The following is a 14,410-nucleotide window of genomic DNA, read 5'->3' as shown; positions in this document are numbered from 1 at the left end:
GCCAGTGCCCAGGGCTGGGATGAGGAGGCTGGCTGCCACTGCCACCACCCCCAGGGCCAGGCCTAGGTGCCCTCTCGGAAGCTGTGGATCTGCGTGGAGTACCGCTGCAGGTGGCCCTGCGGTTGGGCCTCAGGGGTGCCCAGCGTGGCCCCCACCTGCTGCTGCTGCTGCTGCTGGAGGTGCTGGTAGAGCTTGGGGCCCTGCCCCTCCAGGCCTGGCAGGCGGCCACTGGACATGGTCAGGATGGTGGCCGTCAGAGACTTGATGTAGTTCTTGGCCAGAGTTAGCGTTTCGATCTTGGAAAGTTTCTTGTCCGTGCGCACATGCGGGATGACCTCGCGCAGCGCCTGAAAGGCGTTGTTGAGCTTGTGCATGCGCTGCCGCTCGCGCTCATTGCTCTCCAGTCGCCGCTGCACACTGCTGTCCCGCCGGCCACCCGGCCCTGGCCCTGGCCCTGGCCGCCTGCGCCCGCCCTCAGTCCGCGCCCCAGTCGCTCGCGCCACCCGGCTCCGCACTCCCTTAGAGGGATCAGGGCCCGTGTCAGGCGAGGACCTGTCCGGAGTGCGCTCCCCTGGGGCGGCCTCCGCGTCCTGCGGCGGGGCTCGGCGACGTGGGGGCCGGCTCTTAGTCTTCATGGCTCTGGACTGGTTGTCCCGGGAGGGAGGCAGCTGGGATGGGGCCACGAACTGAAATCCAGAGCACAAGACACGGTGGTCACTGGCACAGCCAGGGAACACGAAGGGAGACTCCCGCCGCAGCCTCCTCCCTGAGGGCACCAGGAGCCAGTGACAGCTAATTGGGTGTTGGGGCAGTGGCAGGGGGCGGTGCGGTTGGGTTCCTTCTGTTCACACAGCTCTGAGCTGACCCCTACGCTGACCCCTCAGACTAGTCCCTGCTCTTGTGCCACCTTCCCCTGTGTGACTCACACTGACCCCCCCAGTCCCTTCTCTGATTCACTCCCCTCACTGCCTCCTGGCTCGGCGACCTTTGAGTCCTTTTGCTCAGACCACCCAAAGACGCGCCCGGGCGCTGCTTAGGGCTGCCGCACGCCCGGGATGCACTGCCTCCGCTTTGCCCCACAGACAGGCATGGACTCTAGCCACCTCCCTCCTGTCCAGCCCTAATGGACGTGACACACGTGTACAGGGACAACATCGGGGCAGCTGTCAGAGGTCAGAGGTCGACAATGGCCCCTGAAACGACTGCAGTCCTACCACGTGGATGGCCCAGGCAGAGGCTCCAGCACGGAGGGCCCCCACCGCGTTTTCCCCAGCCTCCACCCAGTCCTGACTCTGAGCCTCTCCCCGCGGATCCACCCGGACTCACGACTCCCACCTTACCAGGGGATCCGCGGCCGCACGCGCCGAGGCTGCCCACGAGGGACAAGGACACGTCGCTTTAGCCGCCCCGGGCGGGGCCGCGGACGCTTGTAAATGGACCCGCTGGGCGGGGCAGGGGCGGGGCCGGGGTCGGGGTGTTGGGGGCGGGCCCGGGGGGCGGTGGCACCTGCGGGCGGGCGGCCCAGCTGAGCTGGGCGATTATTCGGACCTGGTAGCCACGCAGCCCCGTCCAGCTTCTCGCTCCCACCCCCGTAGCCTTGTTCCCCTGGCTTTCCCGGTCTCCACGACTGTCTCCCTCAACTCGCAACCCCTTCCCGACGTCCTCCCAAACCCCGCAGCCGGCAGGTCAGCTGGAGCCCAGAGCCTATTTCGCGGAGGAAGAGGCTGAAGCCTCTCTGGGAGCACCGCAAGCGGAGGGGAAACCCCAGGACAGCACGTGACCGCCGCACCTGGCCTTGGGGTTAATACCAAGCCAAAAGCACAGGAGAATTCATGGAAAAGTCATCCTGCAGTACGAAGATCTTAAATGGACATTGGCCACATCCTTATAGAGCAACAATCCCGACTCCTAAGGGACTGGAGACACGGACTCCGGACGGTGGGGTGGCGGGGTGCTGTCGCAGGCCAACTGTCATAGCAATGCCTGGTTATGGGCTGTCAGTCTCTGGGGAGGTAGACAGCTTGGGCTCAAAACCAGCTCTGCCACCCACCTGCCCCAGTCTCCACACCTGGTACAGGTTAAAAGCGGCTAAAAGCAGCATCTTGCTCAGGGGTCATTCAGGACTGTAGGAATGTGGTGACACAGAGTCTTTGGGAGAGTCCTGATGCCAGGCCTGAGCTCCACACAAAGCTGGGAGCAGGGTCTCTGCCCTGTCTTGGACACTCGGAGGTCTCCATCTACTCCCTGGCTGTCACACTGGCCTTGGAGCTGCGACTTAGCCAAAGTTTTAGTAGGAGGCTGTTAGCCGGCTCTTGGCAGCTGGGTCCTTGAGGAAGGGGGCAGGAGTGAGGGCAGGGGACATGGGGATAGCTGAGGTTAGTTAGCCTCTCAGCCTAGAGCTCATTGGAGGCTGGGCCAACAGAGGACCACAGAACTGAAAATGCTTCTGAAGTTCTTCACTGAGTACAAAGGCCTCGGATTACAGATACACTTCAAGGCAGCACCTCCACCACATACAAGATTATCATTTTCTCCAGGATTACACAAATCTTCATGTTCACAGGAGTGTGCAGAATTTAGGTTTGTCAAGGAAAAGGGCACACAATCTCCAGAGAGATCAGGGCAGAGGCCAGGGAGGCAGCTGTGGGCACACAAGATGAACAGCTTCTTACCCAGATTGTACCAGGCCACCCACTTTTGCAAGGTGGAAAAAATATGGAATAAATGCAGCAACAGTTTATAAATATATAACTATATTTATTTTGAATATTAAATAGTTTTTAAATTACAAGCAATTTATTGAATCACACTATGCATCAATGTACAGTAAAAATCTTACAATTTAAAAATGTACACAATTTAAACTGAAAGTTCATTAACTGTTAATATTGCCGTGAACCTCTTTCGACTGTGTTAAAGTACAACGGGAGACCCGGTCGATATGACTGCTCCACAAGTCCTCATCTGCAGCTGGAAGCAACCAGTGGACACATACGCCAGGTCCCAGATCCAGCCCCACCCGTGCAAACCTGAACACTTTAACAGCACATGGTTAAGCCACTCAAATTCATCCTAACAGGTTTGTTGGTAATTCAATACTGTCAACACATCTTTAAGAATTTATTTGTATACTAAAGAGAATTTTCTTTATTAATAGCCAAGGCTTAAGCCAACCCAATTACTACTTAGGAATATTGTTTCTGAGATTTAAGTCCAAAATAATTGTGTACACTCATTCTTACTTTAAGGCTACTTTTCATAAGGCTAATGCTTTGAAGCCCCCATAACTAAAGCCCAACCTTTGGAGTGTAAATGTGGTTCACTTCTGAATTTTCAGGTGATGGGCTAGGAGCTGCCTACCTTTCAATCGGGCTCCTCAGGACAGACATGCAATAGGTCATTAACTTTACAAATACCTATGGGAAATATGGATAAAAGGAAGAGGTTTTGAAAGGTGTTTTATGGCAGCCAAGACATACAAAGACTTTTCTTAAATTCATTTCTATAGAAACAATTGAGTCTGTACATTTAAAAATAGAATGAATGCTGTTTTCAATTCAGCTTTGTTGAGGCTCTTTCACCCTGAAGATGAATAGCTTCTTGCCCAGACACACAGCCCAAGTCTCAGAAGGATTTGGGGGACACTTTTTTTACACTGCTCTTTCTGGCCTGTGACAGGGTCATTTGATAACACAAATTAGCATCTAGCCAGAAAGGAAATGAAAGATTTTTATTATAGGATTTAAAATACACAAACCCCATCAAAGTAAGACTAATTAATATCTGGATTGCCTCGAAAAGGAAGCCAGGGAATATTACTGGGACCAGGTATTCTACATTGCCCCACATATCATCGAATGCCACCTGTTTATTTCATTGCACAACTGATTGGAACAAGTACATTTTAAAAACCCACTACTGTTAACCCACTTATTAGTTAAAAAAAAAAATGAATAAAGAACATGCTGACATTTCAAAAATGGACTGAAAATTTCAATCTACTTAATTAAATTTCCTGTGTATTGCTTGAGATTTCAAAAGAACATGTTTACCCACATGTTTATTATAAATATAAATCTTCCTTTCCATGCAACACCACTCTAAGATCCACTACTCTACCCCCCCAAACACACACACACTCAAGGTATAAAATGTTTTGGCAATTAATGACAGTGATAATAGACTTAAAGTTGGGAATTACGTTGTTAACATCTCCTTAATCATAGTGAAAAATGTACAACCCCAAAATATCAATAAATTTATTCTAGGCTGATTGTATAAGAAGATTATATATCTTATAGGTCTGCTTGATTTTACTCATTAAATTTGAACTCTTTAAATCTATAATTTGAAAAAATGAGAATAGTCATTTCTCATTTCTCTGTCAACCAAGACTGGCAGTTAGATGTAAAAATCCAGAAAACTCAGGAAGTCTCCATATCAAGAAATTGTGAGTTTTGACAATTTTGGCAAAATCATCCATTACATAATGCCCTGTTAATTTTTTAAAAAACATATGCATATCACAAGAGTCAGTGTTCTCCGCATGGCCCAGGAGCACATTGTGTTTACACCATGCTGGGGGTCAGGGGAACTCTTTCTTCATTCTAAATTTTCTTGCTTTGGAAAGTTATTGCTTAGATAAAAAATTAGTGGAGGAAATCCAGAATTAGTAATAAAGGTCATAATCTGCCACATGAACTCTAGCTAATGCCCACATTTGCATTTTGCATTAGAACCTAAGTTCCTTCGATTTACACCAGGCAGCCCTGGCCCAGGCCTGGGGAGCCTATCAGCACCGGAAAACATCAGGGGTAAAGGGCCACAGTATAGGGGGCCACAGCCCTTAGGACCCACCTGAAACAAAGGGTGCTGCCCTCAGCACAGTGTGGCCGTGCTGCCCTCAGCACAGTGTGGCCGTGCTGCCCAGGCTACTGGAAGCTTCCTTACATCAAAGCAGAACTCAAGGAGGGCAGAATGAAGTCATCTTTGTATTATGAACACCCAGTTCCTGCCAACACCACAAAGGTGCACTGGAAATACTCGGTCCCTTTCAACACAAAAGGAAAACTTGGTGCCCAATACAGAAGGGAAAGGTCCGTGCAGATAAGCCCCAGGGCCACACAGGGCCACCCAAGGTCTCAACCGAGAGGACGTGTCAGCTGCTGAAGGCTCTGCTGTTGTCGCTCAGCTCCCTGCTCCACAGGTGCAGGATATAGTGCATCTCCTAGGTTACAAAGAGACTGGCCACACTCAGAAATGACTTGGAGTGCTCTGAGGAGAAAATTCAGCTGTGGAGATTTTTTAAAAGCTCAAATCAAGAACACCAGAAGTGTACAAACAATTCACTCAAACCATCCTTGGCAACCGGAGCCCTCTGTGGAGATGCATCTTCCTCTGAGTTCTCTGGCTTCTTGAAGGAAGGATTTGTAAGAACACTGGAGCTACACAGTAGTCTGGCCTCCTAAAACAGGCAGAAGAGCTGTGCTGAATGTCACTCTGACCCTGCTCTGTCTGCAGCTCACCTGACCTGCTCCACCAGAACGCCCCCAGTGAGAGCCAGGTGATCTGGGCATCAGAAGCTGACACTGAGTTCTGGGATGCACCACTGATCGATTTTTACCAAAAGGTTTTGAAAAGATGGGGATGGGGCAATTACATGGAGAAACTGCAAGACCCTTCAGCTCCTCAGAGAGAAGCTTCATTTGCTGCAGAGAAACCACCATGTAGAGAAGAGACAAAAATGTGTTTGCTTCAATCAACACAACAGAGTGGTGTTTCTGGACTCAATGAAAGTATTTCCTATAAGAACATAAAACACTAACATTCAGAATCATTTAACATTTATGAAAGAGTACCATATGTACAGTTCCAACACTTCTAAAGACAGCAGAACACTGAAAATATTTAAGCTTTACAAGTACCATGCAGAGCAAACAAACTATAAAATAGGGAAAAAAAAAAAAATCAAACTAGTGGATAGCACCAGCTTGACCTGCCTTATTTTCCTGGAATAATTTAAGATTCTGTACAACATTGGAGACTCTTAATATATATCCACAGTGCAATAACAGAAAGCAATTAGTGATTTCTTTAAAAATAATAAATATGGCTCACTCGTGACCGTTTCCCTAGTGCGTTCTTCATGGCGCTGGGCATGGATCAGGTGTACAGTTGCAGACACAGAGTACACTACCCACCTGGAAAGCAGACGCACCCTTCCACACACAAAGGTGATGTGGGCACTTCCCCAGAACTACCACCACGTGAGCGCTTCAAGTGTGAGAGAAGCCGCAGGTGCAGGCGCTGAGGGACACCAGCTGCTGGGACATGGCCACGCTCCCCACTGTGGCTCCCCCAGGCCCCAACTCAGGCACAGCTCGAGCATCTCCCTTTCACCTTCTGGTGCTCTCTCCCAATCTCCGCAAAGGTCGAGGGGATGGCATTGCTTGGGCTGAGGGCACAGGACTGTGGCCCCAGGGGAGCAGCCTCAGACCTGAAAGCATGCCAGCAGGTGCCTAGTCTTTTTCTCCATCTTCACTGCTTCCTATTTAGGAGAGAGGAAGCAACACAACAAAGCTGGGTTTTAGAAAACAATCATGACAGACAGTAACAGTTTGGATAGTCTCCAATGTGTGCTGCAGAAAGAGGAACTGAAGCCAGTGCTTGCACCCCAGCACCTGCCCAAGCTACTCTGTCTCCTCTTTTAGAAGCAGCACCTGCCCAACTCTCCCATAAACACATCTGCTCGGCTCACAGGTCAGCTGGATGCGAACACCAGGGCCTGGCAGCAATTGGGTCTGCCCCACACATCTGCCTCTCTGACAGACCTTTAAGTAATGGGCATTATCTAATCAGCACAAACACAAATAGAAAGAAGCTCTTTATATTTCATATTTATTATTTGATCTGTAAACTTCAAATTAAAAAGTGTACCTATCAACATTTATCTTTCAATCTAGTTATGGGGAAACAAGGGTCCATATGTGCAGATACCACCACTTCAAATGGGCCCTACCCACTCGGCCCTCTAGTATCATGCAAAGATCAAGACTTAATGGCAAAATCAACATTCCCAGGGGTAGAGCCAGATGCATTTGGGCTCAATTCCAAAATCATGGGTCAAGGACTCTTAAGAGCAGGAGGCTATAAAGAGCAGCTTCCCTCTGGGGCAAGGGTGCGGGGGAGGCTGGGGAAGGGTGACTAGCAGCAAAAGGGAAAAGGCGGGTGCAGAGAAGATGGACAATTCCACCCTGGGCCCTGGGGAAGGCCTAGTGACCCAGAGCTCACTCAAGCCTGCAGGGACAAGCAGTAATGAGCCTGCAGAATGACTAAGGCCTGAAAACAGGGGATGTGGCCCCAAGAGCCACTTGTCAAGATCATGGGAGGTTGACAAAAACAAATCTGTAATCTACTCAGCAAACACTGTGAGAATATCACATCAACAGGCCACAGGTCCAGCAGGGAGAGTTTCCCACCCCCACCCCAACACACGGCACCCCTCACCTCCTTGCTCGATGTCCGAGTCAGTCAGATGCGTGAGGGAAAAGCTGGCAATGTTGGCAGGAGAGATGGAGAACCGGGAGTAGGGCGCCACGTGGGGCCAGCTCTGCTCCGAGCCCCGGGCTGGTGGTGGCGGTGAAAAGTACTTTGATGTCTGAAGAGAAGGCTTGGAGCTGAGAAGGTTACTTGTTGTTTTTGACATAAAAGGATCTGGGGAGAAGTCATCATCCCATTCAAAGCCTCCTCCTAGAAATAAAAAAATAAAAAGCCCCTCCCTTTATCACTGTATGATAAAGAAGGCACAGGTGTGCTAGGCTGACAGCTGGCAGGCTGCTCCCAGGTGCTGGGAAGGCATCATTTAAAACACCAAGCGACCCCTTATCCTCAAAAACCGCTTACATTATTCAAAGCTCTGTTATTCAGTTTCTTTAAAAACCAATCAATGAAGTGAAATACCTTCTTCATCAGTGGAACTTTCGGAATTTATGCACCTGCTCAGGTAGGGCGGGCCTGCAGATGGTGCTGAGCCACTCAGTTCCGGGCCATGAGCCTCTCCTCCACAGGGCCCCAGCTCTTTGGTTGGGGTCTCCTGAAAAGCCAACCAGAAACTGTGAGCAAAGTCCTGCTCATGGGAACCCACCAGTGTAACCACACCCCAGGCTGCCAGGCACATCTGCTGCTAACTATGAAGTGTATATCTTTTTTTTTTTTTTTTTTTAATTTCAGCTTGCTTGTTCATTCTTCTTCATTTGAAGCACTCTTTTTTTTTTCTTGTTCATTTTCTTCTTCCTCTGGCGATGCTGTTTCCCATTGCCTCCCCAGTAGCTGGGATTACAGACGCCCACCACAACGTCCGGCTGTTTTTGATGTTGTTAGTAGAGATGGGGTCTTACTCTGGCTCACTGCTGCTCATACTGGTCTCGAACCTCTGAGCTCAGGATATCTATCCGCCTCGACCTGAAGTGTGTATCTTAAAACAACACTGGTCCTGAGCCTGGGCCCTCTGCATGCAGCTCTCACACCCGGGCACACATGAAGCCACTCTGTCAGGCATCGGGAACACAAACAGCAGCAGGCAGACCCCGGGGGAAGAATGCCAGGATTCAAAGCAGCAGCGAACCAACACCGAGTCTGCCACTTTTCCTTCCCATGTCCCCTGGCCTGGAATCAACCAAGCCCCAAATCAAAAGTGGGTGCTGAAATAGATAGGAGTTCCAGGAAAAGCCTCTAGTTCTGGTTCTAGAAACAGAAAGGGGCCTCCTGACCCTCAGAAAGAGGAGGAAATGCCAGGTTGTCCTGTTTTCCCTTCTCAGGTCTCTCACTCCTAGCCCCAAGCAATTCCAGGGTGACAGGTGCCTATAATTCTAAGGGAAGTGAACAAGAGTGAGGAGCACCCTGCAGCTTTTATTTGCCATCTGCTCTCCCACTGCTTGCCTGCAGAATGGGCAGAGTTGCAGGTAATGTGCAGCATAGTATGGTAACTAAAGCCCCAACTCTCTGGCTGGAGGACCAAAGAATCAGAAGTATCAGGGACCTCACAGAGACGGAAGAGACAAAAGAGCTGTGGAGGAACTCCCAGGCTTAGCCCTGAGCTGCACATGGTAGATCTGACCCTGAACAATACACCAGTGCCTTGAAAAGTGAACCACGGGGAGACTACCATCAAGCTCCAGCCTGGCCAGTAGCTGCAGAAGTGTGAGTCGGGTTCGAATAGCACAGCAAAGGCTTTCAAAGAGGAACTGACACTGAGACCACAACCCATAGAAGGCTGGCGGGAACTTATGCCCTAAACCCACCAGGTCAAGCCTGCTAAGACAAAAATAACACCTCCATGGAATTTAAACAAAACAGAGCCACTTTAACGTGAGGATATGAAATCTAAAATTATTTAATGTACAAAGAACTAGGAAAACCTCAATTCACAGGGGGAAAGACAATCCATGGATGCCAATGTCAAAGTGGAATTACCTGAAAAATATTATTGCTGTGTATAAAAATGAAATGCTCTTACAAGTAAAAAGTACTCTTAAAATAAATGGAAATACAAAAAGTCTTAGAAAAAGAATAGATGATGAAAAGAACGACAAATGCAAATTTCAGAATAGAAAAAAATAGAATAAAATTCAAAACTTACTAGATGGGCTCAACAGAAGAATGGAGATGACAGAGGAATTAGTGAATATGAACACAGAGCAACAGAAATGATCCAATCCAAACAACAGCAAGAAAAAAATATGTGAGAAAAGAAAGGAACAGAGCCTCAGGACTTGTGGGACAATACCAAAAGGTCTAATGCTGGAGTCCTGGGAGGAGAAGAGAACAAATGTGGTGCACAACAAGTTCAGGAAAAAATAATGGCTGAAAACTTTTCAAATTTGTGAAAGACATAAAACTACAAATTCAAGAAGCTCAGCAAACTGGAGTGGGATAAATACAAAGAAATCCATGCCCAGATACATCTATCATAAGCAAACTGCTGAAAGCTAAGGACGAAGAAAAATCTTAGCTTATAGCAACGTCAAACTCCTGGTTCAAGCAATCCTCTTGCCTCAGCCTCCCTACTAGCTGGGACTACAGGTGCCTGCCACCAAGCCCAACTAATTTTTCTATTTTTAATAGAAATGGGGTCTGGCTCTTGCTCAGGTTGGTATCAAACTCCTAAACTCAAGCCTCCCAGAGTGCTAGGATTACAGGTGTGAACCACTATACCCTGCCCCAAATCTGAAAGTTTGAGCTCTGACATCATGCTCAAAGGAAATGCTCACTAGAGCATTTGGGATATTGAATTTTCAGATTTTGGTAAATATAATGCAAATACTCCAAAATCTGAAAAAAATCCAAAATCCAAAACACTTCTGGTCTCAAGAATTTTGCATAAGGCATACTCAACTTGTACTTACAGGGGAACAATAATCTGAGTGCAAATTTCTCATGAGAAGCCATGAAGGCCAGAGGAAGTGATACATTTTTAAAGTGCTGAAAGAAAAGAATTGTCAACTCAGGATTCTATTTTCAGAGAACATATTCCTCAGGAATGAGTGTGAAATAAAGATAGTATCAGATGGAAGAAAACAAAGAATTTAAATTAAAAAAAAAAAAAAGTTGGGTACAGTGCCGCATGCGTGTAATCCCATCTACCAGCTATTCAGGAGGCTGTGTCAGGAGGATTGCTTGAGACCAGGAAGTCAAGATCAGCCTGGGCAATGTAGTGAGACCCCACCCCTACAAAGGGAGTACAAAGAAAAGCTAAACAAACTTCTTCAATTAGAAGGGAAATGATTCCAGAAAAAAATTTGGAACATCAATAATGAATAAAGAACAACAGAAGTACAGTGAGCTCTCCATATCTAAGAGTTCCACATCTGCAGATTCAACCAACTGCAACTGAAATATTTGGAAAAATAAAAATAAAAAAATCATACAATAAAAGACAAATAATACAACTTCAGACAATGAAGTTCTTGAACTCCTTCTAGAAAAAGGTGCTACATACCTCACTGCTGAATATCACTATGGTCAGTAGATGGCCAAGGAAGAGTACTTCCAAGGTGACCACAGTGATTTTCAGCAATGAGGTATATAGCACTTTTTCTACAATGAGTTTGCAGACTTCACTGTCCAAATTTGTATAGCATTTACATTGTATTGGTATTATATATAATAAGTAACTAGAAGTCATCTAAAGTATACCGGAGCATGTACATAGGTTATATACCAATTCTACAACACATTATATAAGGGATTTGGGCAGCTTCAAATTTTCGTATGGGGGAGGGGTGGTGGTGGTTTCCTGGAACCAATTCCCTTGGGATACTAAGAAATGACTATAGAAACTATCTTGGTAAATGGTCATCCCTTGGTATGTATGAAAGATTAATTCCAAGACTGCCCATGTATAACAATATCTGGGCACACTGGAGTCCCACAGTGAACCCTGCAAAAACTGTGTCTACAAAAAGTTGGCTCTCCCTATATATAAACAGGTTTTCTATCTTATGAATACTATATTGTTCAAACTCATGTTGTTCAAAGGTCAGTTGTGTAATACTATTTGTTTCCTACTGAGCTTTTTTAAAGAGGGTGCCAAAAAAATGTATACACATTTTAAGAAAGGAAAAAACTGTACTAAAATTGTGATACTCAATATATACCAATAACAAAAGATGAATACAACTCATGTTGGGGCATCTCTTGTAATTGCAAAAGATGAATACTAAGTCATGTTTTACTTCTATAGTTAAAAAGTTTCATCTTTATACTTCTAATGTACTCATATCATTCTATTTGACATAAATTTCTTGCAGATAGAAAAGATTTGGGTGTGTTTTTAAAAATTTATTTGCATGGAAACACTAATCAAAAGAAAGCAGAGCCAGGTATAGTGGTACACATGTGTGGTTTCAGCTACTTGGGAGACTGAGGCAGGAGAATCATTTGAGCCCAGGAGTTCTAATGCAGCCTAGACAACATATTGAGACCCTATCTCAATCGAAGAAAAGAAAAACCAAATAAACAAAAAACAAAGGCAAAAGAATTCTTTATGAATATCAGACAAAGAAATAAAGAAGGACATTGCAAGGGCGGTGCCTGTGGCTCAGTTGGTAGGGCGCCGGCCCCATATACCGAGGGTGGCGGGTTCAAACCCGGCCCTGGCTGAACTGCAACCAAAAAAGAGCCGAGCGTTGTGGCGGGCACCTGTAGTCCCAGCTACTTGGGAGGCTGAGGCAAGAGAATCACTTAAGCCCAGGAGTTGGAGGTTGCTGTGAGCTGTGTGATGCCATAGCACTCTACCAAGGGCCATAAAGTGAGACTCTGTCTCTACAAAAAAAAAAAAAAAAAAAAAGAAGGACATTGCATAATGATGAGGAGGTCTATTTGGCAAGAAGACATAACTATGTATAACTAACTATGTATATGCATGTACAGATTTTATAATACACGAAACAAAAATTAACAGAAATGAAAAGAGAAACGGACAAATCTATTACAATTCAAGATGTCAATATTTCTCTCTCAGTAATAAATTAACAAGTAGATAGAAAAACCAGCAATGATACAGAAGAACTGAACAATACTATCAAAACATTCTTTCAGGTGCACATGGAACATTCACCAAGACAGAGCCTATCCTGGCTCTGAAATAAACTTTAACAAATAAAATAATTGAAACTATACAAAGTATGCTCTCAGAGCATAATGGAATTAGACTAGAACTCAATAACAGAAAGATAAAATCTCCAACCCTTGGAAATTAAACAATATACTTACAAAAGAGGAAGGCTTAAAGAAAATTTAAAAAGTTAATTTCAGCTGAGTGAAAATGAAAATACAACACATCAAAAACGGTAGGATGCAGCTAAAGTAGTACACAGAGGGAAATTTATAGCATTAAAATGCTAATATTAGAAAAGAAGGTCTCATATCCTAAGCTTTAATCTTTTTTCTCTTTTCTTTTTTATGAGATAGAGTCTCACTTTGTCACCCTCGTGGGCTTATGCGATTCTCTTGCCTCAGCCTCCCAAGTAGCTGGGACTACAGGAGCCTGCCACGACGCCCTGCTATTTTTTTGTTGTAGTTGTCATTGTTGCTTTCAGCTGGCCTGAGCCTGGCTCGAACCTGCCAGCCTCTGTGTATGTGGTCAGCACGCTACTCACTGAGGTATGGGAGCTGCCACCTTTTTTTTCTTTTTGAGCCAAAGTTTTTTTTGTTTGTTTTGTTTTGGAGATAAGAGTCTCACTATGTTGCCCTTGGTAGAATGCCGTGTGGTGTTACAACTCACAGCAACCTCAAACTCTTGGGCTTAAGTGATTCCCTTGCCTTAGCCTCCCAAGTAGGTGGGACTACTGGCACCCACCACAATGTCCAGCTACAGCCAAAGTTCTTTTGTTTTGTTTTGTTTTTTTTCAGATTTTGGCCAGGCTAGGTTTGAACCCGCCACCTCTGGTATATGGGGCCAGTGCCCTACTCCTTGGAGCCACAGGCGCCACCTAGAGCCAAAGTTTTATTTACTTATTTTTTGAAGTACTCTTTGATGACATCTTTGGTCTGAGAATCTTTGCCATAGTCCTTAACTACTACACAACTGCAAACAACTACTTTATGGAGTTTCTCCTCTGTGTCAATTTTACAAAGACCTACCCATTCCCCTAGCTTCTTGTTGTCATCAACCTTAATCAGGCTGATTTGGTATTCAGCACAAAGGGCCTCCACCAACTCAACAAACTCCGGCTCATCACAGTTGGATGCAAGCACTCAAAGATGGGCTTGGCACTTGTCTAAGGTTCTGGCAGCTTTGCAGATTCTATTTTCCAGGCCACTGTGGATGAGGGTGGTCTTCAGCACCTCTTATAAAGCAGTGTTAATGTCCATTATGTCCATTACACCTCTAGCAGCAATGCCTTCCTTGGCCATGGTGACAGGTTACGGATGAAGCTGGATCTTGAACTTGCCCAAGCCTCTGTCGCTGCTGACTGCCTCCATACTACTCAGCAGCAGCCCTAAGCTTTTATGTTGAGTTTATATAGGCTCAGCACCTATAGCTCAACAGGCACCAGCCACGTACACGAGAGCTGGTGGGTTCGAATCCAGCCCGGGCCTGCCAAACAACAACAATTACAACCAAAAAATAGCCGGGTGTTGTGGCGGGTGCCTGTAGTCCCAGCTATTTGGGAGGCTGAGGCAAGAGAATCGCTTAAGCCCAGGAGTTGGAGGTTGCTGTGAGCACTCTACTCAGGGTGACCGCTTGAGGCTCTGTCTCAAAAAACAAACCAACAAAAAAAAAGAGTTTATATAAAAGAAAAGCAAAATAAATTCAAAGCAAGCAGAAGAAAAGAAATAATAAAGATAAAGTAGAAATCAATGAATGTGAAAAGCAAAAAACAAACAAACAAACAAAAATTTAATCCAA

General features: G+C 46.1%; 2 protein-coding genes and 1 pseudogene across 6 annotated transcripts in view; all 3 read right to left on the bottom strand.

Annotated features, from left to right (window-relative positions):
• Positions 1 to 17: 17 nt before the first annotated feature.
• On the bottom strand, positions 18 to 1,406 carry BHLHA15 (basic helix-loop-helix family member a15). Of its 2 annotated transcripts, none has more exons than XM_053556696.1 (2): positions 1,341 to 1,406; positions 18 to 686 (listed from the first exon to the last, which is right to left on the bottom strand). In XM_053556696.1, exon 2 carries the CDS (start codon positions 633 to 635, stop codon positions 63 to 65), a length of 573 nt encoding a protein of 190 aa, XP_053412671.1. In that variant the 5' UTR covers positions 636 to 686; positions 1,341 to 1,406; the 3' UTR covers positions 18 to 62. The 2 variants fall into 2 exon arrangements, with proteins under 2 accessions (XP_053412671.1, XP_053412672.1); XM_053556697.1 differs by having other exon boundaries at positions 18 to 668; positions 1,317 to 1,405.
• Positions 1,407 to 2,736: 1,330 nt separating this feature from the next.
• The window catches only part of LMTK2 (lemur tyrosine kinase 2), a 109,811-nt gene continuing 98,137 nt past the window's right edge, over positions 2,737 to 14,410 (bottom strand). For all 4 annotated transcript variants that reach the window (XM_053556686.1, XM_053556684.1, XM_053556688.1 and 1 more), the window contains 3 exons: positions 7,960 to 8,092; positions 7,507 to 7,749; positions 2,737 to 6,547 (listed from right to left, as the gene is read on the bottom strand). In XM_053556686.1, coding sequence (XP_053412661.1) covers positions 6,519 to 6,547; positions 7,507 to 7,749; positions 7,960 to 8,092 — 405 coding nt within the window. In that variant the 3' untranslated portion in view covers positions 2,737 to 6,518. The remainder of the gene's footprint in view (positions 6,548 to 7,506; positions 7,750 to 7,959; positions 8,093 to 14,410) is intronic.
• Positions 13,513 to 13,914, bottom strand: LOC128562090 (40S ribosomal protein S12-like; annotated as a pseudogene).

The sequence above is a fragment of the Nycticebus coucang genome, chromosome 12 (genome assembly GCF_027406575.1).
Source record: "Nycticebus coucang isolate mNycCou1 chromosome 12, mNycCou1.pri, whole genome shotgun sequence".
NCBI classification, from domain to species: domain Eukaryota; kingdom Metazoa; phylum Chordata; class Mammalia; order Primates; family Lorisidae; genus Nycticebus; species Nycticebus coucang.
The sequence above is the reverse complement of the archived record's forward strand: the minus strand, read 5'-3'. Positions and strand labels throughout refer to the sequence as shown.

What these genes read in the sequence shown, in the direction of transcription:
- BHLHA15 (XM_053556696.1), bottom strand. Translation starts at nt 635, where the DNA reads ATGAAGACTAAGAGCCGGCCCCCACGTCGCCGAGCCCCGCCGCAGGAC.